Source organism: Vigna umbellata, chromosome 1 (assembly GCF_029865625.1).
Source record: "Vigna umbellata cultivar VRB3 chromosome 1, Vumbellata_1.0, whole genome shotgun sequence".
Classification (NCBI taxonomy): domain Eukaryota; kingdom Viridiplantae; phylum Streptophyta; class Magnoliopsida; order Fabales; family Fabaceae; genus Vigna; species Vigna umbellata.
The window spans coordinates 80,065,408-80,092,537 of NC_142165.1; the positions used below are offsets into that span (position 1 = coordinate 80,065,408).

The following is a 27,130-nucleotide window of genomic DNA, read 5'->3' on the forward strand; positions in this document are numbered from 1 at the left end:
AATAATAAATAATATTTTATTGTTTATGTTTTATATTTATATATTTCATTTCATACAATTTCATTTTTTATTAAATTTGTTCTGTTTTCACTCTCTCACTTTCAATTCTCTACATGTACCTTTTATTAACTCCATAGATTTTTTATATTTTAAATCAAATTTGGTTTTGATACCTCTCTAATTTTTAATTGTGAAATTAATTCTTTAACATTTCGAAAACATGACATTCTTTTAATATGTAATTTTACCATAATCAAAATTGGTAAACAAAAATTCAATATAACAGCAACAAAAATTCAATGAAGGTAGTCCTAATCAATAAAGTTATAGCTACAATTAATTGTCAAAATTAATATTTCACACCAATACTTGAACAGAAAATACAATAATTAAAGCATATTTTTAAACAATATAAGATTCATTCAATATTAATCGTTATATGAAGAAAATCAACCTAAAGTCAAAACATAGTTTTAATGATATTGGAATAGTTAGTAATTAGTATTTTCATACATAGATTTTGGCGTAGAGTATTACTATAAAACAGGTAGAACAAATCAGACGATGCCACGTGATCCAAAACCCACATGACCATATACGTCACCCAACACCTACACATTGGCGTAATATACTATAACCACCGAACGAGGGCAATCTCGGGAAAACCCTAAATCTCCACGGCAAAATCTTCAATCACTCTCCATTTTCTCTCATCTCTCTCTCCCTTTTTTCTCTCCCTTCATTTTCTCGCCCTCACCGACTTTCTCCCTGACCCGCCCTGACTCACCGCCGACTCGGTCCCCGGCCGTTTCGGTCCAAACCGTCATGGAGATCGCCCACGAACCACCTCCTTCCCTTGACGGAGGTCCCATCCCCGTCGAGACACTCGCCAATTCCCCGTCGTCGTCTTCCCCTTCCTCCTCCTCTTCCTCCTCCTCCGCTTCGTCGCCGCGCGGTCCCAAGGGAAAGGAGATCGAGTCTACCTCTTCGGCGATGGGGACGGCAGCCGTGCCAGCCAAGTACGATGACGAGGAGGAGGAGGAAGAGGACGTATGCCGGATTTGCCGGAACCCTGGCGACGCCGAGAATCCACTCCGGTATCCGTGCGCTTGCAGCGGGAGCATCAAGTTTGTGCACCAGGATTGTCTCCTTCAGTGGCTTAATCACAGCAACGCGCGCCAATGCGAGGTTTTACCCTATCTGATCTTCAACGTGAATTAACATGTTTTTATTGGATTTCTGATCCGAATTTTTTTGTGTTTGGGACTTGTTCTTGTGTAAACGACGTCGTATTAGTTATTTTTATCGCAGAGTAGCGTGTATTTTGTACTGCTTCTGATTGATGAATGAATTACGGTAACTTGTGCAGGAATAAGTTTTCCAGTGATGAAGTTAAAGATCCAAAAATTTCTTAATTTGTCATTTTGTTGCTAAGGATGATGGAAAGTGGAAACCAAATAGGGCTGCCATATGTTAGATTTCCTCTTCATGTTAAAATATTGAACGGCTAATGCTAGGAATGTATTATACCTGTTTATGCCTAATGGTTATAGTTGAAAGCTAAAGTCGGTTGCTGAGGCACAACAATTTGCAATTTTGAACTTGATAGCATCAACAAAAAGAGAATAAAAAATAATTATCCTTGGTCTTAGTCTTACAAGAGTTTATTAAGCACGCTATAGATTTGTTTTTGTAAATTATGCAAATGCTATGTTAAATGGTAGGTTTTTTATTCCAAAATCTGTCAAAGTAAATTAACCCCTCCTTGCACCATTTTTATGTACCTGTTTCTTCCTTATTGGGATTTTTTTTTCTTATAAATGTGCTTCATATGTGCTGCAGGTCTGCAAGCATGCATTTTCATTCTCTCCTGTTTATGCTGAGAATGCCCCAACTAGGTTACCTTTTCAAGAGTTTGTGGTTGGAATGGCAATGAAAGCATGTCATGTTCTTCAATTCTTTTTGCGCCTGAGTTTTGTGCTATCTGTGTGGCTCTTAATTATACCTTTCATAACATTCTGGATATGGCGGTTAGCTTTTGTGAGGAGTTTAGGTGAAGCCCAGAGGTTATTCTTAAGCCATTTATCGACAGCTGTTATCTTGACTGATTGCCTCCATGGTTTTCTACTTTCTGCAAGCATTGTCTTCATTTTTCTTGGGGCCACTTCTTTGAGAGATTACTTTAGGCATTTGCGAGAAATTGGGGGTCAGGATGCTGATAGAGAAGATGAAGTGGACAGAAATGGTGCTCGAATGGCTAGAAGACCACCTGTACAAGCTAATCGAAATGCAAATGCTGATGGAAATGGTGAAGATGCTGGTGGAGCACAAGGAATTGCAGGTGCAGGCCAAGTAATTAGGAGAAATGCTGAAAATGTTGCTGCACGGTGGGAGATGCAAGCTGCACGACTTGAGGCACATGTTGAACAGATGTTTGATGGTCTGGATGATGCTGATGGAGCTGAAGATGTTCCCTTTGATGAACTTGTTGGCATGCAGGGTCCAGTTTTTCATTTGGTTGAAAATGCATTTACTGTAAGTCTAACTGATTTTTAAATAACTTCTGATTTAATGAATTTTAATAAATTACTAAATTCCATTACTTAGTAAGTGTTTATCAAAATGTATTAGATTATTGAGGTAGACAAGCTGTACTGTCTACTCAAGTATTATTTATATTATATATGCGGAAATGATCTTCTTGGTCTGCTTCTTTGGGGTAATGAATGAGATGTACCCTTGATAATTAACTTTTGTAATTCCATGTGGATGATAGGATTTTATATGATATAAGCTGGTTAAAATTTGTTGTCTCCTTAATATTAATTATAAGTATTAAGTACTTAGGAACTTGTAATCGCATGATTTTCAATGGTTCTGTTGGAGATCTTATGTTAACTAGAGATATGACCAAGTCTCAATATATAAGTAGGTGAAAATCTTACCTTATAAAGGTTGAGTTAGATTTAGATTTTACTTTCTTAAGATACGATATAGCCTATTATGCCATCCATTATTTGATTCCTCATGCTCTAGATGTTCAGTTCTCGGTGTGTTGGAGATCTTACATTAACTAGAAATATAACCAAATTATAGCATATAAGTGGGTGCAAACTTAATCTCATAAGTTGCTTTATAAGATTGAGTTGGATTTAAATTCTATTTGTTTGATGAGTTTGTTCACTCAAAATCAAATGTGGCATGAATTTTTTATCACTAAAGAAAGAATTTGTAGTTCACTTTATTTTCCTTATGTTGATTGATCATTCTGTTGATGCTATTGTTTGTAGTCTAAATTTTATTATATTTCACTGAAAATAAATTTTTCTCTGATTATTTACCTATGTCTAGGGTTCATTGTATATTGTTGACCGAAGAAATTCTTATGCTTTTTAAATTGTTGCTTTTTCTGATTAATTTTGTATGAAATCGTCTTCTTTTGTTCTCTGGAAAAATGAATTTGCTACTTGTCACATTTCTTACTTCAAACTGAATTTATTTTCTCTAAGCAGGTGCTGGCGAGCAATATGATTTTCCTTGGTGTTGTAATCTTTGTGCCATTCTCATTGGGTCGTATCATACTCCATTACCTATCCTGGTTCTTCTCAACTGCTAGTGGTCCTGTGTTGTCAGCTGTGGCCCCAATTGCAGACACATCTCTTTCTCTGGCAAATATTACATTAAAGAATGCATTAACAGCTGTTAAAAACTTGTCATCTGAAACTCAAGAAAGTGGGACAATTGGTCAGGTTGCAGAAATGGTGAAAGCGAACACTAGTGAGTTGAGTGAAATGTCAAACAACATAACATCTGCCTCAGCTGTTATCTTGAAAGGAGGCTTGATTGGAACCTCAAGGCTTTCTGATGTTACTACTCTAGCTATTGGATATGTTTTTATACTTACTCTAATTTTCTGCTACTTTGGGATTGTTGCTTTAATTCGTTACACAAAGGGTGAGCCTTTGACCATGGGAAGGTTTTATGGGATTGCTTCTATTGCAGAGACAATACCATCCCTCTTCAGGCAGTTTTTGGCAGCAATGAAGCATTTGATGACCATGGTTAAGGTTGCTTTCCTCTTAATAATTGAGCTTGGGGTATTTCCTTTGATGTGTGGGTGGTGGCTTGATGTTTGTACCATTCAGATGTTTGGGAAGACAATGGTTCACAGAGTTCAGTTCTTCTCTGCATCCCCTTTAGCAAGCTCATTGGTTCATTGGGTTGTTGGGATTGTGTACATGCTACAGATTAGCATATTTGTCAGCCTTCTTAGAGGGGTAACTTCTTGTCACACGATATAGTTTTTAAAGTCCTGCTTATATTGTTATTCACCGTTTCACATGATTTATTTGTTTGCAATGACAGGTTTTACGTAATGGAGTTTTGTACTTCCTTCGGGACCCTGCAGATCCAAACTATAATCCATTTCGTGATCTTATAGATGATCCTGTGCACAAACATGCTCGCAGGGTTTTATTATCTGTTGCAGTTTATGGGAGTCTGATTGTGATGCTGGTATTCTTGCCTGTCAAACTTGCCATGCGGATGGCACCTTCCATTTTCCCACTTGACATATCGTAAGCTAGCCCCTTCATCAATTTTGGTAGTTTCCATGGATATTGTATCACAGTTTTAAATTATGAATATGAATGTTTTTGCAGGGTATCTGATCCGTTCACCGAAATTCCAGCTGACATGCTTCTCTTTCAGATTTGTATCCCATTTGCTATTGAGCATTTTAAATTGAGGACAACTATAAAATCTCTACTTCGCTATTGGTTTACTGCTGTTGGTTGGGCTCTTGGTTTGATTGATTTCTTACTGCCTAGACCTGATGACAGTGTAAATCAAGATAATGGAAATGGAGAGCCAGGTAGGCAAGAAAGGCTACAAGTAGTACAAGCTGGAGTGCATGATCTGGGCTTGATGCCATTTGCAGGTGATAATTTGAACAGGGCCGTTAGTACAGTTGGAGAACTGAATGCTGTAGAGGATTATGAGAATGATGAGCAATCGGACTCAGAGTGAGTTCCCTTCTGATGGAAATCCTACAACTATCATTTATGAATTATCTTATATTTCATTCTCCCAATTTTTTTAGTTAACTCAATGCAAGAAACGAATCTAGCAGACTCATCAGTTTCTTTACATATGCTTGTTTTAGCTGTTGTTAGTTACCATGTCACCATCTAATTAAATATTTTGCTATGGCTATAGCAGTTATGCCTTTGTGCTTCGCATTGTTCTTCTGCTGGTGATTGCTTGGATGACACTCCTGGTCTTCAACTCTGCTCTGATAGTTGTACCAATTTCACTAGGCCGGGCACTTTTCAATTTTATTCCTCGCCTTCCCATAACTCATGGGATTAAATGCAATGGTATGTAAATGATTGAACTAGGTTTTCAAACTTTGCATGTGTTTATGACCTTATTTCTTTTCACAGATCTGTATGCATTTATCATTGGAAGCTATGTAATCTGGACTGCTGTTGCTGGAGTTAGATACTCAATTGAACAGATAAGAAAAAGGAGAGCTTCTGTTTTGTTTGGCCAAGTATGGAAATGGTGTGGCATTCTGGTGAAGAGTTCTGCACTTCTGTCTATATGGGTAAGGATGATCCTCTTGCTAATCACTGTGTTACTGAAGCTGGTCATTTGATTTTGCATATATCTGTATTTGCTTGTAAGTATATTAATTCCTATGTTTTATCAGATATTCATTATCCCAGTGCTAATTGGTCTTCTCTTTGAGCTTTTGGTGATTGTGCCAATGAGAGTTCCTGTGGATGAAAGTCCAGTATTCCTCCTTTATCAAGACTGGGCATTAGGCCTTATATTTCTGAAGATATGGACTAGATTGGTGAGTTTGTTTCCTTTTATTATCAGCTTTTTTCCTGGCTTTAATTTTTCTGGTACAAAACTTTAACAAGTTTATTAAATACTGAATGGTATGTACAAAATATATTATGATTGATGTGATGTGGAAAACCTACTTTTTGTGTAAAAAATAAGAAAAAAATCTTATTTCTGCAGTACACTATTCCTGGTAAATTTATATCCTGCTGAATCGGTATTTATGGTATCAATTTTCTGGAATATTTCTCCTATATGTTTATTTTCAACCCAATGGCATTATGTGATTCATGTAGCCCCAACCAATCACTCTTAGTTTAAGACTTGTTACGTTTTTTTCTTGTTTGTTTCCTCATCTATTATTGTCATGAAAGACTAACCAAGTTTTATGCTAGTTGCTGACAACCTAAACATAAACCTCATTGTAATCTGGGCTGGGGAATTTGGGACTGGTTATGTAAGTGTTGGCTTCAAATCACAAAGAAGTTAGTATATAATGCCAATGACATGTTTTATTGATGTTGCTAACACCATTGTGGGGTTAAAGGTTGGTTATTTCTTCATATTTCTGATATAATTTTTTTTGGGTACATGGTATTTTTTCTTCATTTTCTGGTAGACTTAAAAAAGAAACATAATAGGGTATTGTGAAGTTAGGGGGGTGGGGTTAAATTGGCAAGGGTTGATAAATACTGAATTTTGAATGATTTATAGTAGGTTGGTAAGAATGAATAGAATTTGGAGAAATGAGTTTAGAGGGAAAATCTGGGTGAGTTTACTTGGTTTCTTGGAATTGTAATCAGAGGAGAGCTTTTTACTTGGAGATTTAGTTTGATGAACTACGACTTAGTTTGGTTACCATGTACGAATTTCAGATGATCAATTTCCATTCAGCTGACGAAGATGGGAAACCTTTTCTTAACAAACTAACAATTTGAGTTGCCCCCTTTTGCTCTTCCCTATCCTTTTATGTGTGAAATTTATTTGGCACATCCCGTTTGTAAATGATTATCTATCTCCCAAATGTTTGTTACATGATTGAGTTGAATGTATCTATTTGGTATTTTTAAATTGTTGACTTGGTTCTTTCATTAGGTTATGTTGGACCACATGATGCCTTTGGTGGATGAAAGTTGGCGAGTCAAATTTGAGAGGGTGAGAGAGGATGGGTTTTCCAGGTTGCAAGGTCTCTGGGTCCTTCGGGAGATTGTACTTCCGATCATAATGAAGTTGTTGACGGCATTATGTGTACCTTATGTTTTGGCCAAAGGTGTATTCCCAGTGCTTGGGTATCCGTTGGTGATCAATTCTGCTGTCTATCGGTTTGCATGGTTGGGATGCCTCTGTTTCAGTTTCTTGTGCTTCTGTGCCAAAAGATTCCATGTCTGGTTCACAAATCTTCATAACTCAATACGCGATGACCGGTATCTCATTGGCCGAAGGTTGCATAACTACGGAGAACATGTTGAGAAAGCAAATGAAGCAGCAACTTCTACAGAATTGCAGGACACTATTTTACTTGGTACGGGCTTAAATCAACAAGATCATGATGCAGATGTTGGACTACGGTTGAGGCGTGTAAATCATCAACATGTAGGCTGAAATGTATTTTCAGGTAGGAAGGCCACTGTAGGTTGGTGAAGTCTATCGGGCAGACGAGGTTCGTGAATCTCATGTATACTCCACCTATTTTGGGTAGTTATAACACCTCGTCATGACGCAACTGTGCTGTAGTTAACACTTAACACTTCTGTGCGTGCTTGTTTAAATTTAGCTAAAAGGGGAAAAATAAAATTGTTGATAGCGCATTGTTTTTTTTCAAAATAATTCTTTGTGAAATAGGGAAGTTGAAGGCATGCTATGAGACATACCTAACAACATAGTTATTGTAGTTAAATGTTCTGGTAATTACACATTAGTTACTAGTTTGATTGATACTTTTAACCGGTTAAACGTGGCTGGAATCTATGTACCCTTGATGAAAGATTTCCTTGTACATCCAACGCTAAGTAATACATCTTTATAGCAGAAGGGTGAAAGGTCAAAGACGATATTAAAATATAGTTATTGGGATCTAAGTATTAGTTTAAATCTCAATAAAAATGAAACAGTTAAGCACCGTATAATGAATAGATTTATTAATTCATTGTTTTAAAGTTTACTTAAGATTGGTATTAATTTTTTGTGTGATTGAGCTTGATTCTTATTGTGTTGTGTTTCTTTTGTGATTTTTTTTTCAATAAATTTAACAAGTGATATTAGAATCAGGTTAGTTTTTCTGTTTCTTGGGAAAATTATTGGAAATTTTACATTGAGTAAAAATTGATATAAAGATGAAGATTTATTAAATTTAAAAATATACTAAATCAGTTCTAAAAATTTTCGGAATACATCCTACCCTTAGTTCAGATAACTGGTACAAAAAAGATTTCAATGTTGGTATTTTTTGGCCTTTAACGTCTAATACGAAATCGACATTATATCAAGAGTGTTAAATTAACGTTGGCCTATAAAATCGATATTACTTGATGTCGAACTCTTATAACATGTGACGTTATATGGAGTTCAACACAATTCTCTCGCGCTTAGTAGTGATCAATGGGTGTGGCTTTTATGGGATGGGAAGGGAGAAGTTGACATCAGCTTTATAGGGGTCGCCGTCAAAATCGCTTAGCCATAAATTTCGCTCAACGAATATTTTCTCCTAGAGTTGCATTGTAAGTAAGTTGACGTTGGTCATGGTATAGGCTGACGCCAATATATATTTTAACCTTGAGTAGTGCATAGGCCGACATTGTTATAGGTTTTTTTTAATAAATGATTCATTTCTTTTGAATTTTACCACACCTAAAAATAAGAAAATCAGTATTTCCAATTGATATATCTAGAATTTATCTATTCACAATTCAAACTATATCAAAACTAAAAACTAAAGCTATCAATATTAAAACAAAAAATAACTTAAAGTAAACTGTTTTAGCCTAACTCCATCTTTCCAAAAGATATCATGTCCATTCCTACCTTAGCTTTCTAATTGTGGCATCTGTTAATAAAGATGGATTGTTGGATCGCTGCAAAATCAAGAAAATTTTACTATTATTTTCATTCTAATGTTGAAAGTGAATGTGATTTGTAAGATTTCAAAGCTAAATTATTACCTTAGTCCAATAATCTTTAATTCATACTCGGATGAAGGTCTTCATCCATGACATTATGTATCACCCGCATGCCTAGAAATTTGTCTGCTTTTTACACTAAACATGACAAAAAAAAATAGTATGATTAGAGCAGTCAAAATGGGTCACAACCCATGGACCATCCCGGCCCACCACGGGTTTAAGCTGGGCTGGGTTTGAAAAAAGTTATATTTTTTTATGCGGGTCAGATTTTAATCCGGCTCATTTAAACCCCGCTCATGCAGGTTGAACCCGTGGTGGGCCGGGTTGGCCCACCAACCCACCTACCTAATTTTATTTTATTAAAATTTAATTTTAATTTTATAAGAAAATATTTATTATTTTGTTTTTGCTTGAAAAAATTATTTAAGTTCCTTATTTTCAAAATTAATTAAACACACATGTTGGAAGTGAAATTTGTTTATATTTGAATTATAGAAAGTTTGTACTTTTTGTATTTAAAAAAAAATTGTAATTAAGTGAGCCAGTGAGCCAACACGTTTACCCACCAACCCGTGGTGGGATGGGTCGAATTTGAATTTTTCTGACTCGCTAATAAATGAACCGGGTTAGGTTGGCTCACTAAGTGACCAAACCGTGGTGGACTGGGCCGAGTCTGGCCGGGTAGCCCGTTTTGACAGCTCTAAGTATGATGGTCTAAATTTCACATACGAAAATTAGTAAGTTAAATATCAATGAATGTCAACCTTATGATATATTATTTCAATTTGCTTCAATTTGGGCCTACCCATAACTCTATTATTTTTTGAAACATTTGAAACATAAGTTAATATAATATCAGAATGAATTGATATGAAATAATATAATACTTACGTTTGTAACAAGGATTTCAAGTCAAATTTCATCTTCTTATGTAGGGAATAAAACCATCAACTTGGGCTTGTCTTGGTTGATCACAATCATTTGCTAATGGTCCCTATCATGTACCAAAAAATAGTGAATCTATTAATTAAATGTTGATAAAAGTGGACAATATTGAGTAACACATACCCATCAATGTATAACACGATATACAACTCTCTTTTAGACTCATCCATCTATGTTTGCATATATAATTGCTTGTATTTTAGTGTGTTTTCAAATGGTTGAATGACTTGAGGTTGAAAAAAGCCTTACATGGTTGCCCAACCTTGGTCCACTATGATAGTGTCCATGTACCTATAACAATAAAGTTAAGTATATATTAAAAAGTAATAATTTGAATTTTTAAAAAGTGAAACACAATTAAAAATCTTACATGTACCATAGTTGTATGACTGAAATGTTTAACATTATTTCTCTACCAACGACCTCCAGTGCATCATTTAGAGTAATATACAATGGCACATGATACTAGAGGCCAAATACTCTAAACTCCCACTCTAGCTCTATCGATTCTTTATTCAACTTGTGTATTTTTTTTCATCAACTTGGCTAGAGGATCATGACCATCTTCTGCTATCGTATCACCTTCATGGCTCACAAGTTTAGCCATTAGCTGTTTGTCAAGACGGTAGAACTAAAAAAAACATTTATAAAATTTATGAATAATTTATTTATAACTTGAACATTAAAATACTAAGAATAACAATATAATACCGCTAGTGGGCTAAAATATGGCATGATCATAACCTTAGGCCAAGCTATAAATGTGCCTAAGGCCTTCCCCACGAATTGTATTTCAGAAGTTGGCATAGGCTCTTGAGCATGGGGGTCTCTGACTTCATGAATTGTTACTCGCGCATGGGTGGACAATAAAAGACCACCATGAATGGTTTGTCCTCCTGCAATCTGTCATCCCACGATCACTACGTGCGGAAGATCTTCATTAACCAAAAGCTCATACTAACAACTGTAATCAGTAGGATTTGCAGTAGGGCATGAGCTTTTGGTACTCACACGACGTATGGTTAGATCTTTTGTGGGGATGTCCTCCCTCTTTTGTTAGAACATCATCTGAATTTTTTCCTTAAGAAGCTTGTGATATTGCTCTTATTGTTCGAGGCATTCCATGACAATGCTCATGCGCTCATTGAATTTTTCCTCCATTTGGAGCTCCATCTGTTGCTCCAACTTCCTCAACGCCTTCTAACTCAAGGCGTCTATCCTTTTTGGTTTAGGGCCAAAGTAGTTTCTCAGTCCAATAGATCATCTAACGGCACACACACGATTTGGGTGGTCTAGCCGATCTATGGTTGTTGCTAGGATGTCCTCCCTACCTTGGCCCACAAATGTACCCTAAGTCTATTGCTCAACTAACTCATCCTGCATATTGTAATGAACTTTGATACATAAAAAGGTTTGTTACATAAAATTTATATGAACTATGATAATGGGTTAAGAGTGTCTACCTACAATTCTTTGTGATATAACTTGAGTCGTCTGGGATGTCATTTGACCATCAGACTTAGTTCGTGTAGCCTTCCATAATTCATACTTAGCTGATGGAGGTACTAAGTCAGGTGACTCAAGACATAAAGCCTCAACACTAGTTTTTTTAATATTCTTTTTCTAATAATGCATAACCACCATGTGGGAGTATGTGTAATGCATCATTAAGTCTTTGTGTCTGCTGGACGACTATCTTTTTTTTCCTACGAAACCATAAAAATTAATAAGTTTAAATCACAAATTAATGTCTTGTATAACTACAAAAAAACATTAATAAATATACATATTAGTCCTCTCAATGTCTAGATGCTTTAAATTACACTCACTCCTTCTCAATTATTTTATATTTTGGATAAGGAATATCATCTATCTAGGGTCAATAATTTATTATATATTAAATGATAGAATTAAAATATACTTTCACTTGTATGGTAAATTAGTATAAAATAAATTAAATGGATAGAAAAATAAAGTGACACTTTAAAAAATAGTATAGAAAAATAATTAAAACCTTAAATTTAAGTTACTATTTAATAATTTATTAAATGATGAAGTAATTAAAAATTATAAAAGGATAAAATTAAAAATGAAAAAAATAGTATAAAAAATAATTATCACTTTAAATATAAGTTATTATGTAATAATTTATTAAATGAGTAAGTAATAAGAAATTATAAAATATTACAATTAATAATGAAAAATAGTATAGAAATGTATTTCCATTTTGAGGCAAATCAATTTAAAAATAAAATAAATAGATAAAAAATAAAATAAATTTTATATACGGCAGCAAGATAATATAAATAAATAAATAAATAAAAATATCAAATGATTAAAAATCTAATTTTTGAAATGCTTGTATGGATAATAAAGTAAATCACTAGTATTTAAGGACACATATTCAAAATAATAATTATTTATTTATTTTAAAAATCAACTATTTTTTAAAAAATAAATATTTTAAGTATAATTTTTTTAACAATTTATTAAATGAATAAATAACTAAAAATTACAAAAAGATAAAATTAGTAATAAAAAAATAACATAGAAATTTATTTCCATTTTTAGGAAAATAAGCTTAAAATGGGTGGGTGGATGAGAATGGGGTGTGCCCGTTTGTGTATATGCATGTGTGCTAAATTTGTTAAGTGTGTTATAAGTAAATCACAATATTAAGTTTTTATTTATAGTTTTTTAAAACTCAAGAAATTATGAACTATGTGTTCTAAAAAAAAGTTAAAGAGACTGCTTGAAAAGTAAATTATGATTTTTATTTATTAAATTTACTTAAAACTCAATTGTTACACATTATTTTTGTTATTTATATATATGTTAATAACTATTAAACTATTAAACATCGATCTTTATTTGATTTTTCAATTAAAGAAAACTTTAATAATATAAATATATAATGCTTTCAGTTAATACGTTCTTTTTTACAATATTTACTTTACATATATACTTTAACTGTTTTAAATAATTAGAAAATATGTTCAACATAATAAAGAATACAATATATTAAATAGTGAAACAATTCTGCAGACACAAAATACAGTCACCAGTGGGTCTTCCCTGCAATTATATTGTACTTACAAGTTTAATCATTAAGAATAAAAGTTTAATTATATAATAAATTTATTGAGTATTAAGTTAAAATACAAGTTGAAAACATGTTTGTATTTTATATTTAACTTTTATATTTACAAAAACTATACAAACACACACACACAAATATATATATCATAAAGGGATTTTTTCCAATTGACTCGTTTCATATGAAATATTAAATGCGTGTATTGAATGTTTATGTACCCTTACACCTTGTGAGAAAGGTATCAGATAGTCACATTGTGTAATCCTTACATAGAGTGCCCAATCTGATTTGTCTGTGATTAGGGTAGTTAACCAAAATAAATTAATATTGGTGGTATTTGGTAGAACTGAAGTTATGAAAAAGAAAAAAAAACAGGTAGGAATATGTTTGATAGAAAGTAGGAAAGATATAGAATGCGAAATCAAAAGGTGAACAAAAATAAAAATTCCGGAAATAATTTCTAACAATGGAGCATTTTTCTTCTCTCTTGCATTGTTAATTCAGCAATTGTTAAAGATATAGAACTGATTTTGCCCAGACTTCATTCAGTCCTTATAATTCTCATTTCAGATTTATTCAATTCTTCAATTATTTTTTGGTGATCCACCTTCATCACAATAACTGTAGAGAAAATGAATCTTTTGACAGTTTTTTATTTGAAACAGAAGTTCTTGATCCACCCTCTCCTCAACATATGCATCATTTCCTAATCATTGGCTTCACAATAAACCAAATTGATGGCAATACATCAAATAAGAGAAAAGTCACTTGGCAATTGCATATGAATAATAGAGAAAAATACGGACAGAAAATATTTTGCTGAAAAGTAAAAGAAAAGTATAGATTTCTTTTAAATCCATTAGCTGCAACTCAATGATCACTACAGCAATCATCATCATGAGGTGTGAAGAAGAAGCAAAGCAACAACACAAGCAATCACTTGATCCGGCGGCAGAGAGTGATTCCATCACCAACCGGAAGCATGCAGATTTCGATTCTGGGGTCCACAGCCAAGGCCTTGTTGAGCTCCAACACGAAGTCCCTGTAGTACCTAACATACTTCCTGAGAGGAGCATCAGGGGGTGCCACCACAGAACCGTTCCATAGGGTGTTGTCGTACCCGATCAAGCCTCCAACTTTGACAAGCTCAATCAACCTTTTGTGGTAGTTGATGTAGTTGTCCTTGTCCGCATCCACAAAGATGAAATCATAGCTCCCATGGTTCTTCTCCTGCATTTCACAACACACAATAACTACTCAGTTACCCTCTTTTCACTCCTCCAACCGATGTTTCTTTTTCATCTTGCAATTGGGACAGGGAGGATAAGAGATTAAAAAGCTTACATCCTTAATCATCTCATCGAGAACTGGAAGAGCAGGACCTTCTCTGAATTCAATTTTGTGGTCAACACCAGCTTTTTTAATTACAGGTAAACCCAGCTCGTAATTCTCCCTGTTAATGTCCATGGCCAAGATCTGCGCCAAATACAAGCAGTAATCCAGGGTTTAGACATTTTTTCTTATCACGTGATGCCAAAACTGGACCCGTTTGATGAATGAGTGTGTGGTTAGATTGAAGTTTGAAGGTAGTGAAAAAGATAAACAAAATTTATATATCACTTATATCCGAACCTTATACTATATTCAGTTACTCTTTCCCAAAACTTGACCAAATCAATGAATACCCACTTCACTATGCTATAATTGCATAGAAAATGGTTATCGGAAAATTTTGTTTTTTTAGAGAAAATATAGATTTATTACTGGTGGTGCAAACCTCTGGATTTTATACCTTTCCATCATCAGGAATAGCGAGGGCGGTGGCAAGCAGTGAATACCCAGTGTAGACACCAATTTCCATGGTATTCTTGGCATTGATAAGCTTAAGGAGCATGTTCAAGAATTGTCCTTCGTCAGCAGAGGTAGTCATGATGTTCCTGTTGTTTTCAAAAACTCAGAAATCCAGAGCAGAGAAACCAAGCAATAGGTGTCAATTGAACAGAGAATTACACATACCAAGGGTGTTTTGCCGTCAACTCTCTCAATTCTTTCATGGATTCAGGTTCTCTTGGGTAGACACTGGTCTCCAGAATATACTGCACACAGCATAACCAAAACCATTTTGTCAAGATCCCATAATTGACATGTTACAAACATTTGGGGGGCAAAATTAGGAAAAACATATAAACAAAGGAATGCAAATGGATGTACCTGGTAAAGAGCATCACTCTGGAGAAGACTCTTGTGCCCAACCTCCTGGTGCCTTCCAGCTTCAGTTTGATTTTGTTCACCGTTGTTTGCCATTGGAATATTTTTTGGTTCCTTTTCAATCTCCTTTTTCAGTGACTTGATGAGTTGATCTGAGCTTGAAGGTGTGGTGGTGCTGAAGGGAGGTTAATATAAGGAATGAAAAGGCCGGTTCGAACCGGTTGGATGAATGGAATGAAGGACAATGGTGTTTGGTTGAACCGTTGGTGTTTGGTTGAACCGTTCGGAGTCCGGTCCGGGGTAGGTGAGGTTTGTCTATTAGTACAAGCATGGTTAAGGCTCCACTTCATAACGACCGCTAAGGTCTTGTTTATTTTGTTGGTAGAGAGATTTTCTGCATTTGTGAAAAATAGGTTATAACATCATTTTAATGAATTAGGATATTTTAATGATGTTCAAGGTTTGGCCATCGAAGTGCAGTTTTAGCAAAAGTATTTCTGAGTTACTATGCTTTTGGATTGAATTTATTTTGCTTGGATAATACGTCATAATTGAGAATTGTGAAAGAGTGGCGGGGCCCACACACATGGCTATTGAAGTTGGTGCGGAGTTGGTGAAGGCACTGTGTGTAGTTGCAGGAGTTGGTTGTCTTCTAAAGTTTTTCTATTTTCAGTTTACCAAATTCTTGAAGAGGAATTTAGAGTAAAATATTGGACTGTGATTAAGGTTTGTTTCGGTCGTTTAATCCTATTGGTGTAGATGCATGCAATAGTTGCCTCTTCTTTTGGTAAAGCTTCATCATTAGCCCTGTTCACAGTCCACGGCTAATGATGAACATGAATATTATATTTTTGCGTAATTATTTTTAAAAATTTTATCATTTGCAATAAACTACAAATAAAATAATTATGATAAAAGATAAAGACTCTTTTTATTATATTTATTATATGTATACAAATAAAAAATATTTGTATAATTAATTCCTTTTATATATTTACTTTCTTTTATAGTTTAATATTATTTTTCATTACAATAATTATTATATAAAATTGTTTAATTATATTTTTTTATTATCATAAAAGTATAAACATATGTTTATTATGATTAATAAATTTAATTAAGTTTAAAGTATTTAACAAATTCCGTACCTTCTACTAAAATTTTTGTTGTGCTTTGAGTAAGTAAAGTGTAAAATTCCAAAAAATGATATTTAGAAGTGATGATAGTTTAAAAATAGTGAGACTCAGTTATTTTAATATTAAATGGTTTAGTTATAAATAGTTTTGTTATAAACGAGTTTCATTATTTTAAAACGTATCATCTCTTTAGAAATCACTTTTCTAGAGTTCTCTACCTTCTCTATAAGTGTTCTCGCTCCTAAGTCATTTGTTTGACGATCAGGAGGTGTCTAGACGATCATAGTGTCAAGGTCTACAAATCCAACCGATCAATTTTTGTCTTAGAGCAAGTAAGTTTCTATTTGTTTTTCTGTCCTCTTTGCTTCGATCAATGATCATGCATAGAGTTGTTATGCATGTATCATTGAGTTCTCTTTTGTTGCTCTTGATGAATTTAGAGTTTTAAAAACTCTGTCCGTTTCAATTTTGGTGCCTCGTAGGTCCGTTTAGGAATTTCTTATGTTTTAAGCAACCAACGGGACGTTTTTGTGGGTTAAGGTTGTTTCTTGTAAGGTAAGGGAAGCTAAACCTTGTCTTAATTGTATTTGTAGTGTAAATTTTGTAATTTTATAAATTTTAGACGTTTTAGTAGAAATTGGGGTTGGAGTAAAGTTGACGTATGTGAAATTTGTGTTTTTATGAGATGGTGTTAGCGTAATTGATATGGAGATGAATTTGTTGTTTTATACTGTGTTGTTTGTGTGTGATGAGGATCTTTCATTGTTTGAAACATAATTAAAGTGGTGGTAAGGGTACAAATTAAGTTACTTAGACTTTAAGCTTAAAAAGAAGGGGTCTTGGGTAGTGAAACTTAGAAATAAATATGGGAATGTAATGGGATTTGTTTTAGTATTGTCATGAGGTAATTTAGAACTTGTTAGGAGGGTATATGGTTAAAATTTGTATGAAATGAAAATAGTAGTTTATAGGGATTGTTTTCATGCATTTTTGGCGTAAAAAAAGGGTGTTGAGTAGTGAAATAGTGAGGAAAAAGGTCTGCACTATTTTGGAAGGTTAGGAGTATGTTATCACACCTATTAGGACTTATCTAGATGATTAAACCAGTAAAATCTGTTCTGAACTGGAAAATGGCTTTGTAGGTTGAGTTTTTAGTCCATTTTAGGGTTTTAAGTAGGTAAATTTTAAAGGGAAGGAGTATGAATTGAAATGAACATTTGGGTATGTCTTTGAGGTGATTTGTAACTGTTTTGGAGTGGTGAGAATGGTATATAACTGATACAAGAATAGTTTATGGTTCATAGGTGAAGTTTAACTTGATTTTAGGCTAGATTTATGGCTTTTGATAAGTGATATTTTGAATCAGGTGTTTTGGGTTATAGGTCATGATTTGCAATCTATTATTGAGTCAATTAGGACTTGTTCAAATGGTTAGGTTGCATAAATTTGGTGTAGAAGGTGAAAATCCGAGTTTAAGTGCTTTTGGAGTATAAAAAATGGTTTGATACACCTAGTCTTGGATTTAATGATCAAATGATGCTTACTTCTACTTATAAATGTGATTTCCCACCAATTCTAATGTTTAGAAAACCCCTTTAATCATTAAAACAAGTTCCAAGTGCATCAAAAGCCAATTTCGAAGTTGTCGACAACTGGTATGGGGCTCGGGCACCCCTGGACGCGTCCAAGCACCCTCGTTTTTGTGCAGCTCGTTCCCAGGCGCTCCCCGAGCACCCCTGGGCGACCTTGAGCGCCATTGCAACATTTTTGGGGAATTTTCAGGGTTTTGGATGTCCGTTTTAGACGTTCTTTATATTGTTTAAGGGTTTTGGACCCTTTCAGAGCTGTTAGTGAGGGTTTCAGAGTTGTTTTCCTTACCTAAGTATGAGTATCAAGATGCCATGAAGAAATTGTGTTATTGTATGATTTCTGATGACTTGTATGGGTGTTTCTATTTATTTGATGTATGATCAGTAGTCTCATGTATTGGTGTACTATGTGAATGTGAAGTGATATCAATGGTTTCAAAGGTATGGAAAAGAGTTCTAGGAGGAACTTCTCAGTGGTGGTTTTAAGTGTGTTAGTATGAATGCAAGGAGCTCAGTATTGGGGATTATCCTGACACTTTAATGGCCATACATTCACAAATAGAGAGGTTTAACGCATGCGGTGAGAGTAGTAGGAGGGCCAAGCCTGAGGGGCCTTTCTCCATTTGGCAAAAAGGCATTTGAGGACTAACCTTGTGATGTGTGGTAGGGTAAAACCCAATTGGCAAGGGCTTTGCAAAGTAGTAGTGGCCACCACAAGTGCACAACCCGCCATAACTCGACATTTATGCTAAGTCCGGACAATCCAGTCAAAGTATTGTCATGCATAATCAATTTGATTGGTTTGTGTGATATGTGTATCATGTGTATAATGTTTAACATGTTCCAATATATCATTAATTGTTTGTACTCTAGCTTATCCTTGCTTGTGTGTTGTTTGTCTGTGTTGTTTTCTCTTTTGCGATGATCACTTAAATGGTGTGAGCTTAGGGAGACAATATTTTCAGTTGTTCCAGCGAGAGATGATGGTGAAAGAGATGAGGAGTCAGATGGTTCCACATGTATATATAACATTTCTGTAGGTTTGTTTTCATCTAATGGTTTATCATCATATATATATATATATATATAATATTTTATTTTAGTAGTTTTATACTATTAAAATGCGATGTTACATAAAGAGTTTTATATATTTTTAATTAAGTCTTAATTGTTTAATTTCTTGTTCAGTTGTAACTTAATTATTGTTCGGTCCAATCGTATTATTTATTTCATCTTACATATTACTTTATAATTTTATTATCATTTATATGACAATTTTCTGTACAAATTTCAACCACTAGAATTTCACTATTCTATATACAATCCAAAATCAATAAATCGTTAGTGCAGAAATTATTGACCACGTCTTTGTTCGATAAAGAAATTTTTCAATAGGTCATAGGTTTTTGAAGACGCTTTGACTAGGGATGGCAATTTTACCCGCGGGCACTGGTATCCGCGGGTAAAATCCGCGGCGGGTAGTAACTATCCGCGGGTAACGGGTAGCGGGTATTTTAATATCCGCTTCTAAACGAGTCGGGTACGGGTAGTATACTTTCCGTCCCGCGAGTACCCGTTTACCCGCAAAAAAATTAAAAAATAAATAATTTATATATGTTGTAATTAAATTTAATTAAAAATAAAATAAAATAATATTTTATTAGTTTAAATTTAATTAAACTTAAATTTTAATTTAATTTAATTTAATTTAATTTAATTTAGATTATATATATATATATATATATATATATTTGTATTTTTACTTAAATTTTATTTTTAAAATGTATTAAATATATTTTTTTTAATTTTTTGCGGGTATCCGCGGGTACTCGCGGGTTTTAAAATACCTGCGGGTATTTTTTAAATGGGTATCCGACGGATAGCGGGTCGGGTAGCGGGTACGATTTTATCCAGCGGGTCGGGTTGCGAGTAAGCACTACCCGTGCCCGACCCGACCCGTTGCCATCCCTAGTTGTGACGCCAGACAAGTAGTAGGAGATTTTTATTGTAATAATAATGTAGGCAAGATTAATTTAGTGATCATTGGTTGAAAAATAATATTATAATAATAAAATATTTTGATGAAAATTATTAAATAAGTGATGGTTATAAAATTATAATATTATAAATAATAAAATTATAAAATAATGAAATTATAAAATTATAAAATAATGAAATTATAAAATTGTAAAATTGTAAAATAATTAAATTTTGAAAGTTATTAAGGTAAGATGATCTAAATAAACTAGATTGTCTAATAACCTAAGTTTTGAAATTTAAATTACAACACTTAAGGAAATATCATTGAGTAAAACATCTAAGAAAAATGTATATTAAAACATCTTTATTAAAAGCAAGTAAGATAAACAATAAAATGATAAGTATAAAATATTAAATTGTATTTGACAAAAGCGCATCTAAAGAAAGTAATAGTAAACTTTGAATATTTTATCAAATGAAATACTACTCTCATAAACACAAACTCACACTAAATGCTCGTACTACAGATCATGCCTAAACGTTATAAGAACATTAAATGCATGAACGTATTATCGCTCTATCTGCTTTGCTTTTTCTCTTTTTTGTACAGATATAATGATTATACATATTCAAAAGCATTGCACAGAGAATCACAAAGACGTTGGGAAATAAAAAGATATTTATGGAATTTCAACAAATATAATACTAACAAAAAATATCTAATTATTACACATTTTAAAAAATAAGAAATAAATTAAGACCAATCAATATGGAAACTTATTTGAAATTTTCAAATAAATACTATAACCAAGAGAGTATTTTAACCTAAAATTAATTAAATGAAATTAGCTAATATTTATTAAATTATAAAAATGTTTTTGATTTTTTTCATTCCAACAACAAAAAGACACGTAAAAGAAATAATATATTTGAATTAACATTTGTGTAAAAAAATATTTAATTTATATTATTATGAAAATATATAAAGAAAAGGACAAAATTGGATGTTCAAAATAAAAATAATTATCAAGAATAAAGAGAAATTCATTTATAAAATCAATAATTTTGGTGAAGATGAATCCAAACAATTTTTATTATTATCGTCACTGTTATTCTTATTTCAAAACTTAGTCTAAAGTATTTTTTTTATCATCCTAGTAACAAATAAGGAAGTACCGTTTCTTTGTGTACTAAAATTTTGTAATATACTTTCATTTTAATAGAAAATAATCTCTTCAATTGATTAACTACTTCTAATTTAACTTAAATCAAACTCTTTCAAAGCTTTGAAATTCATCCATCTATTTAAAAAATATTAATTAAATTTATTTTAATCTTTTCATTCTTTTAATGAGAAATGTACGCTAATAACAAAATCCAATATTCATTAACTTACATTTCACCTCTCTAAATCATTCCTCATAATGTCAACCTTCACAACTAATGCCTTAAGGGAAAAAAAAGAATAAATAAACACCCATTAATAATAAATTCATTGTTAGGTAAAAGGGGTAAAAGAAAAAATAACTATATTAACAAACCTCAAATTCATGAAATATAGCGAAACTAATTTGAGAATAATTGAAATGCGATTTAAGTTTTTTCAGTAAATAGCAATCCACAACGAAATCAATTGAGATTTCACAGTTACAAAATACATTTATGTGTTAAATTTAGGATCAAAATAGTGAAATTTAATATATTATTTCATTAGTTAGGCTTGATGTAAACCGGGGATGTAGCTCAAATGGTAGAGCGCTCGCTTTGCATGCGAGAGGTACAGGGTTCGATCCCCTGCATCTCCATTTCATCCAAAATTCTTTTTTTGCATAAATATAATTTGTACCGGCTTGTTTCAACTAATTAGATTTTGAAAACTATTTAACCTATTTGATTTGATATTATTTATCTTTTAAATTTATATTAACATATAAACTAAAACCTAAACATGTCTATTTTTAATTGGTTCAACATGTCATAATAATGGTTTGAAGAAAATTCAATTTTAGTTGAGCTAACCCACTTTGCACCTTTGATCTATTAGGTTGAGTCAAACTCACGGACTAATTTTACAGTTTAATAAAATAATTTAAATTTTGTATGATATTAACAAAATTAGTTTAAGATTATATTCATCTTGGGCAGTAATAATTCATGTGGACTATATAATAAGTGAAACAAAAAAACATTAGAAAAGGAAGTTTGAATAATGTTGTAAAACTTTTTTGCAAAATAATATTTAATAACTTTTGCAGCACATAAACTGTCTATAATAATTATTAGACACTTATGTGATTAAAAGTCATTTTGAAAAACATTTGTAAAGTAAAGGAGTAACAAATAACTTTTATATTGGTATCAATTTTCTTAAGTGGTTTAGCTAATCTTTAACAAAGATTATAACAAGTATAAACTATTCTTAATTTACAACGTGTATTATTAATCACTCCTAATATCAATGAGTATCAACCACTCAAGGTATAGAACAAGTGTAGAAAAAGTTAGGCCAATTATCTTAACCAAGAGGGGAGTGAATCGAATTTTCCTTTTTAAAAAATGTTCTTTCAAAAGCTTTTCAAAATTTTGAAGTTTTCTTGGAATGCAATCAAACAAGAATATGAACAATTATAAAAGAGAAGGGATAGAAAGATCAACACATAAATATATACTGGTTCGGCCAAGCCTACATCCAGTCTTCCTTCAACAACTTGAGTTGAAGGGAAGCACTATATTGATAGAGTTTTACTAGCAGGAAATACAAACAGTTCCCCTCAACTTGGTTATTAAGAGGCACATACACAACTAAAATGAATTTTTTTGGGAATTATAAGAAAATCTTTCTTGAGGAAATTGGGTAAAGAGAAATCAAGTTTCAAAAAAAGTGTCCTAAAATAGTAGAACTGAAAAAGAAAAAGGGAAAATTTTGGTTGAATCCATAGTTAAATGGGACTAGGATATTAGTGCTGGATAATTGGTTAAGATAATCAATTGTAACAAGTGATATACCAAGGAAAGAAACCAAACACAAAACCCAGTGAGTGTGTGAATCCTTAAACAGTTTAAGAGTTTCCACTGTTTGTTGTCAAGTTGATATTGCTTGAGTTTTCATTTGGATAACATCACACTTGAAGCATGGAAATGATCAAGGCAGTTTTGTTGAATTTAAATAACTCAGTGCCAAACATCCAACCTAGGAATAATCATCCTTTTGTGATAGCCCATTTGACTCTAATTGCTTTGAATTATGCACCTTAACCTTAACTTTAATTAGTATCCTTTCCCTCTGCACACTTTAGGGATAAAGAGCATAGGTGCATTTTATTCAATTTTAAAATGGGAATTGGTTGGTGGAATTGTACTTGGAAAAGAAAGAGGCTGAGTATTTTGTACTATAATTCACTCCTTAGTATTGTATAGAAATGTAAAAAAAAAAACAAGAAAAGGAAAGAAGAAAAAGAAGGAGTGAATAATGAATGTGAAAAGAAACATTGGGTTTTGAGGTATGAGATGGGATGAATTGAGAGTAGAATTGGAAGTGAGTTTAAAGTGTAGTTATGCTCTCTTTTCTAAAGTTGTGCTTTTGTTATCTTGAAAAACCATAATTCTTGAAAGCCCAGCCTCATTACAACCTTTAAAAGTCCTTGAGATTCATGTTGATTGTGTGTGTGGTTTGATTGAAAATGATTGGCAATTTTAATTTGTTCAATTTCGGTGGAAATGAGAGAAACACACCCTTGTAAGATTCAAGAGAGAATTTCCTTGGTTAGAATCAATGGTTCTTACAATTGATTGTCTTGAAAAATTTGCTGCACTTTTATCCTGCTTTTATTTGATAACTGGATTCACCACTTGCTTCTGATTTTGAATCTGTAGTTTGGAATACACAATTTGTCTTCTAAGGACTATGAAATTGATTTCTCAAATAACCAATTTCAAAGTTTGAGTTTTGAAAAGCTGTAGGGATCTTATTACTTTGCTTGAGGACAAGCAAGATACTAGGTTGGGGGAAGTTGATAAGTGCAAAAAAAGTAGTAAATTTTCATATGGAATTTTGGCACTTCTGTATTAAATTGTGTACATTTGTATCAAATTTCCCCAATCTAAGAAAGATGAAATGTAATCACATGTTTCTGAGTTGTTGATTAAAAGGAAATCATTTGATCCCTATTTTGTATATGTTCCAGGTAAATTAAGAGAAAAGATAAAAGAGAGAAGAGTAAATCCTACAACAATTCGCCCAAGCTAAATTGATCTCGCTTAAGCTAGATTCATCCAGGAAGCCATTGATTTAAAAGTCATTCTCGCTTAAGCGAAAATAATTTAGCTTAAGCGAAAATGACTATCTTCTCCAAGAAGTTTCTTCTCGCTTAAGCGATAATCATCTAGCTTAAGCGAGAATTCACGTAGTATATATACTGACGATTCAGAAAGAAAGAAGGAAGACAGAGAGTGTGGAGAAAAGAAGACACAGAGCTACCCAAAGAGTTTTTCTTCCACTTTAGTTGTATGATCTTCTTCTTCATCTCTTAGAATGTTAATGGCCACCATGAGTGACTGATCTTTTCTCTTGGGATTGAATGTAATCGATTCGAACTCGGATGTAATTTGGTGATATTTATACATAACATTTATGTTTTATTCAATATTGGTATTTTTGTTTTGCTCTTAGTGCTTGATTCTATCTGATCAATAGTTTCATGAATGTGGGTTTTAGTTTTGACTAGAAAGTATTTCTAAAATCTGATCTGAACAAGAATACTTGATATCCTGCGATGCTAGGGATAGATTTCAGTTTATCAATTGCTTATAACACTTGAATATAATGCTGTAAAGTTTGTTGGATATGTGAGGAATCAATATTCAAGGAACTGATCTTATGAATTTTATACACAAGGAATCGTTATAAATGACTTTTGTGTGTTGCATCAATATTGGTAATTTCAGTTGCTATATGTTTATATTCATTAAGATTGCAGACGAGTGAGATAGATGAATTCAATCCCAACTTCTCATATTAAACTTTCTTTAACTTATTTGTTGTTAATATTTTACTTTTACGCAACGTAGTATAAATTATCAAAATCCATTATGAATCAGGTTGAATACCCTTGTGTATATGCTCTTTGAGATAAATTTATCTATTTAGTTGAAGTTGTTCCTCGTGGGATCGACACTCTTACTTAAAAATCATTATACTACAGTTGACTATTGGTACGCTTGCCAAAAGTTTAACAAGTATTTTTTGTTCAAGCATAAACACAGATATAATCAAGCAATTGTTTTGCCATTTTGTTGTGCAAGAAACTATAAAACATTTCTTTTGTCATCATAAAAAACTCATGTGAGATATGGGTTCAACTGTACTTAGCTCTCCCTATCAACAAGTAGTATGAATCACTCCCGGTTTACATTAGTCAACCTGAATAGATTGTTTAGCTCATATGAGCTAAACAAACAAGTATTTTAATTCACTCATGAATTTACAATTATCAAAATTTTCTTGAATACAAGTACAAATTCAAATAACTCCCAAAGAGAGGATAGATTCAATACAATGAAATCTGAATACTTGAAAAGACTTTCCCTTTCAAATAAGTGTTAGATCATGTAGAGAGGCAACATAACAACAAGCTTATCTTTATGCACATATCTCTTGGTCTTCTCTTCATGCAATAATCTATATATATCCTTCTTCGACAGAGATTCAGTAGATAGAGAATTGACTTCCACATAGACTTCGTAGCCTTTTTAGATAGGTAGTCAGACTCAAGTCTACGTTGCAGAGTTGCAGTGCTTTGTCAGAGCTTTTACAAAAGTAGCTTATACAGTTCTATAGAGATTGAAGCATTAAGGAAACATTCTCAAAATGTCTTCCTATCTCTTAACGTCTTTATCCTTCTTGTGCAGGAATTTGAATAAAGGTCTTGCACTTTCATGATTTACACAGATAAAGAGAATAAAACATACAAGTAAAGATGTGTTTTTTGTACATGCATTAAAAATTTTAAACGTTGGTAAATGTTAAGGCGTATTGGGTGTTTACAACATATTGCCATATGTCAACTCGTTTGATAGAAGCATCGTTTAGGAAGCAATGTGTCTGATATATGATCTGTAGACGATATAAAATTTTAAACACTTACTCAATAAAACTTTTTATAAGTTTCATTACATCATTTAACAAGTTTTTTTCTAAATGATTCTTTTCTTTAAACACTTATTTGTTCAAGACTATTGGGATATAAAATTTAAGCTTTAGTGTTTTACAAAGTGTACACTTAAACGTTTCCTTTTGTTAGACGTTGTTTTGTTAAGCCTTGTTTGTTAGACGATATATGCTAAAATTTCTTAAAATGTTATAAATGCTTATTTTGTTCAACGTTGATCTTTTTTGATAAATGTTTATTTCATTCAACTTTATTTTTTAATAAACATATCCTTTAGCCGCTTCATTCAATAAACAATATTTCGTTAAGTATAATCTAGTTCTCTAAACGATCTTATCTTAACAATAATAAGAATTTCAATACAAATAACAATTAAGATAATGATCATGCTCATGATGACTATTGCAGTAATATTAGTAGTAATAATAAAAGGATACTATCATATATAGTCAAGGTTAATAAGTCTTGTTCGAAAATTTAACAAATTTACTATTAAGTGTAAAATAAAATATAATTTTGTAAGAAAAAATATATAATAAAGTTTTATATTTTTTTTTCATTTTTACAAAGGTTGAAATTATTTCAATGTTGCCTTTGTTTAAGTGTAGATTTCACTTGTGATTAAAAATATTACTATTCTTTGTTAGCTTTTACTAATGTGTTATATTTATATATATATTGAAATAGTTTTAATTTATTGTTAGTAGTAGGGGGTGTGTATAGAGAAATTAAAGGGTATAGAACAGATTTCCTAGCCCAATGTTGAAAAAGGGGTTGCATTTTTTAAAAGCTAGGGGTGTAAGAGAAAAAGGTAACTATTTGGCCTATTTCAAAAAAATAGAGTGTATAAATGAAAATCAGGGTTGCTTTTAGCTCTTTGTAGTTTCCTTTCATGAATAAACTAATTTTTGGCCTTATTTTTCAACATGAACAATATAATTTCTTGCTTTAAATTAATCAATATTTAACTCTAACGGCATAAAAAACATTAAAATATCCAAGACTCTCATAAACAACCAAACAGTTAACAATGTCA

At 32.5% G+C, this 27,130-nt stretch overlaps 2 protein-coding genes and 1 non-coding gene across 4 annotated transcripts; 2 read left to right on the forward strand and 1 right to left on the reverse strand.

Moving 5' to 3' along the window:
* The first annotated feature begins 659 nt into the window (after positions 1-659).
* On the forward strand, positions 660-7,790 carry LOC124823921 (putative E3 ubiquitin ligase SUD1). 2 transcript variants are annotated; one of them, XM_047296248.2, is made up of 9 exons: positions 660-1,188; positions 1,843-2,535; positions 3,513-4,277; positions 4,366-4,577; positions 4,662-5,024; positions 5,218-5,378; positions 5,445-5,608; positions 5,714-5,860; positions 6,949-7,790. In XM_047296248.2, the coding sequence occupies exons 1-9, from the start codon at positions 826-828 to the stop codon at positions 7,453-7,455; spliced, it is 3,375 nt and encodes a 1,124-aa protein (XP_047152204.2). In that variant the 5' UTR covers positions 660-825; the 3' UTR covers positions 7,456-7,790. The 2 variants fall into 2 exon arrangements, with proteins under 2 accessions (XP_047152204.2, XP_047152206.2); XM_047296250.2 differs by having other exon boundaries at positions 5,221-5,378.
* Positions 7,791-13,638: 5,848 nt separating this feature from the next.
* LOC124823922 (caffeoyl-CoA O-methyltransferase) lies at positions 13,639-15,390 on the reverse strand. The gene is made up of 5 exons (XM_047296252.2): positions 15,226-15,390; positions 15,031-15,110; positions 14,807-14,951; positions 14,359-14,490; positions 13,639-14,244 (listed from the first exon to the last, which is right to left on the reverse strand). Exons 1-5 carry the CDS (start codon positions 15,316-15,318, stop codon positions 13,951-13,953), a joined length of 744 nt encoding a protein of 247 aa, XP_047152208.1. The 5' UTR covers positions 15,319-15,390; the 3' UTR covers positions 13,639-13,950.
* Positions 15,391-21,659: 6,269 nt separating this feature from the next.
* Positions 21,660-21,732, forward strand: TRNAA-UGC (transfer RNA alanine (anticodon UGC)). Its single transcript has one exon. It is a non-coding gene; the product is annotated as a tRNA-Ala (tRNA).
* Positions 21,733-27,130: the final 5,398 nt, after the last annotated feature.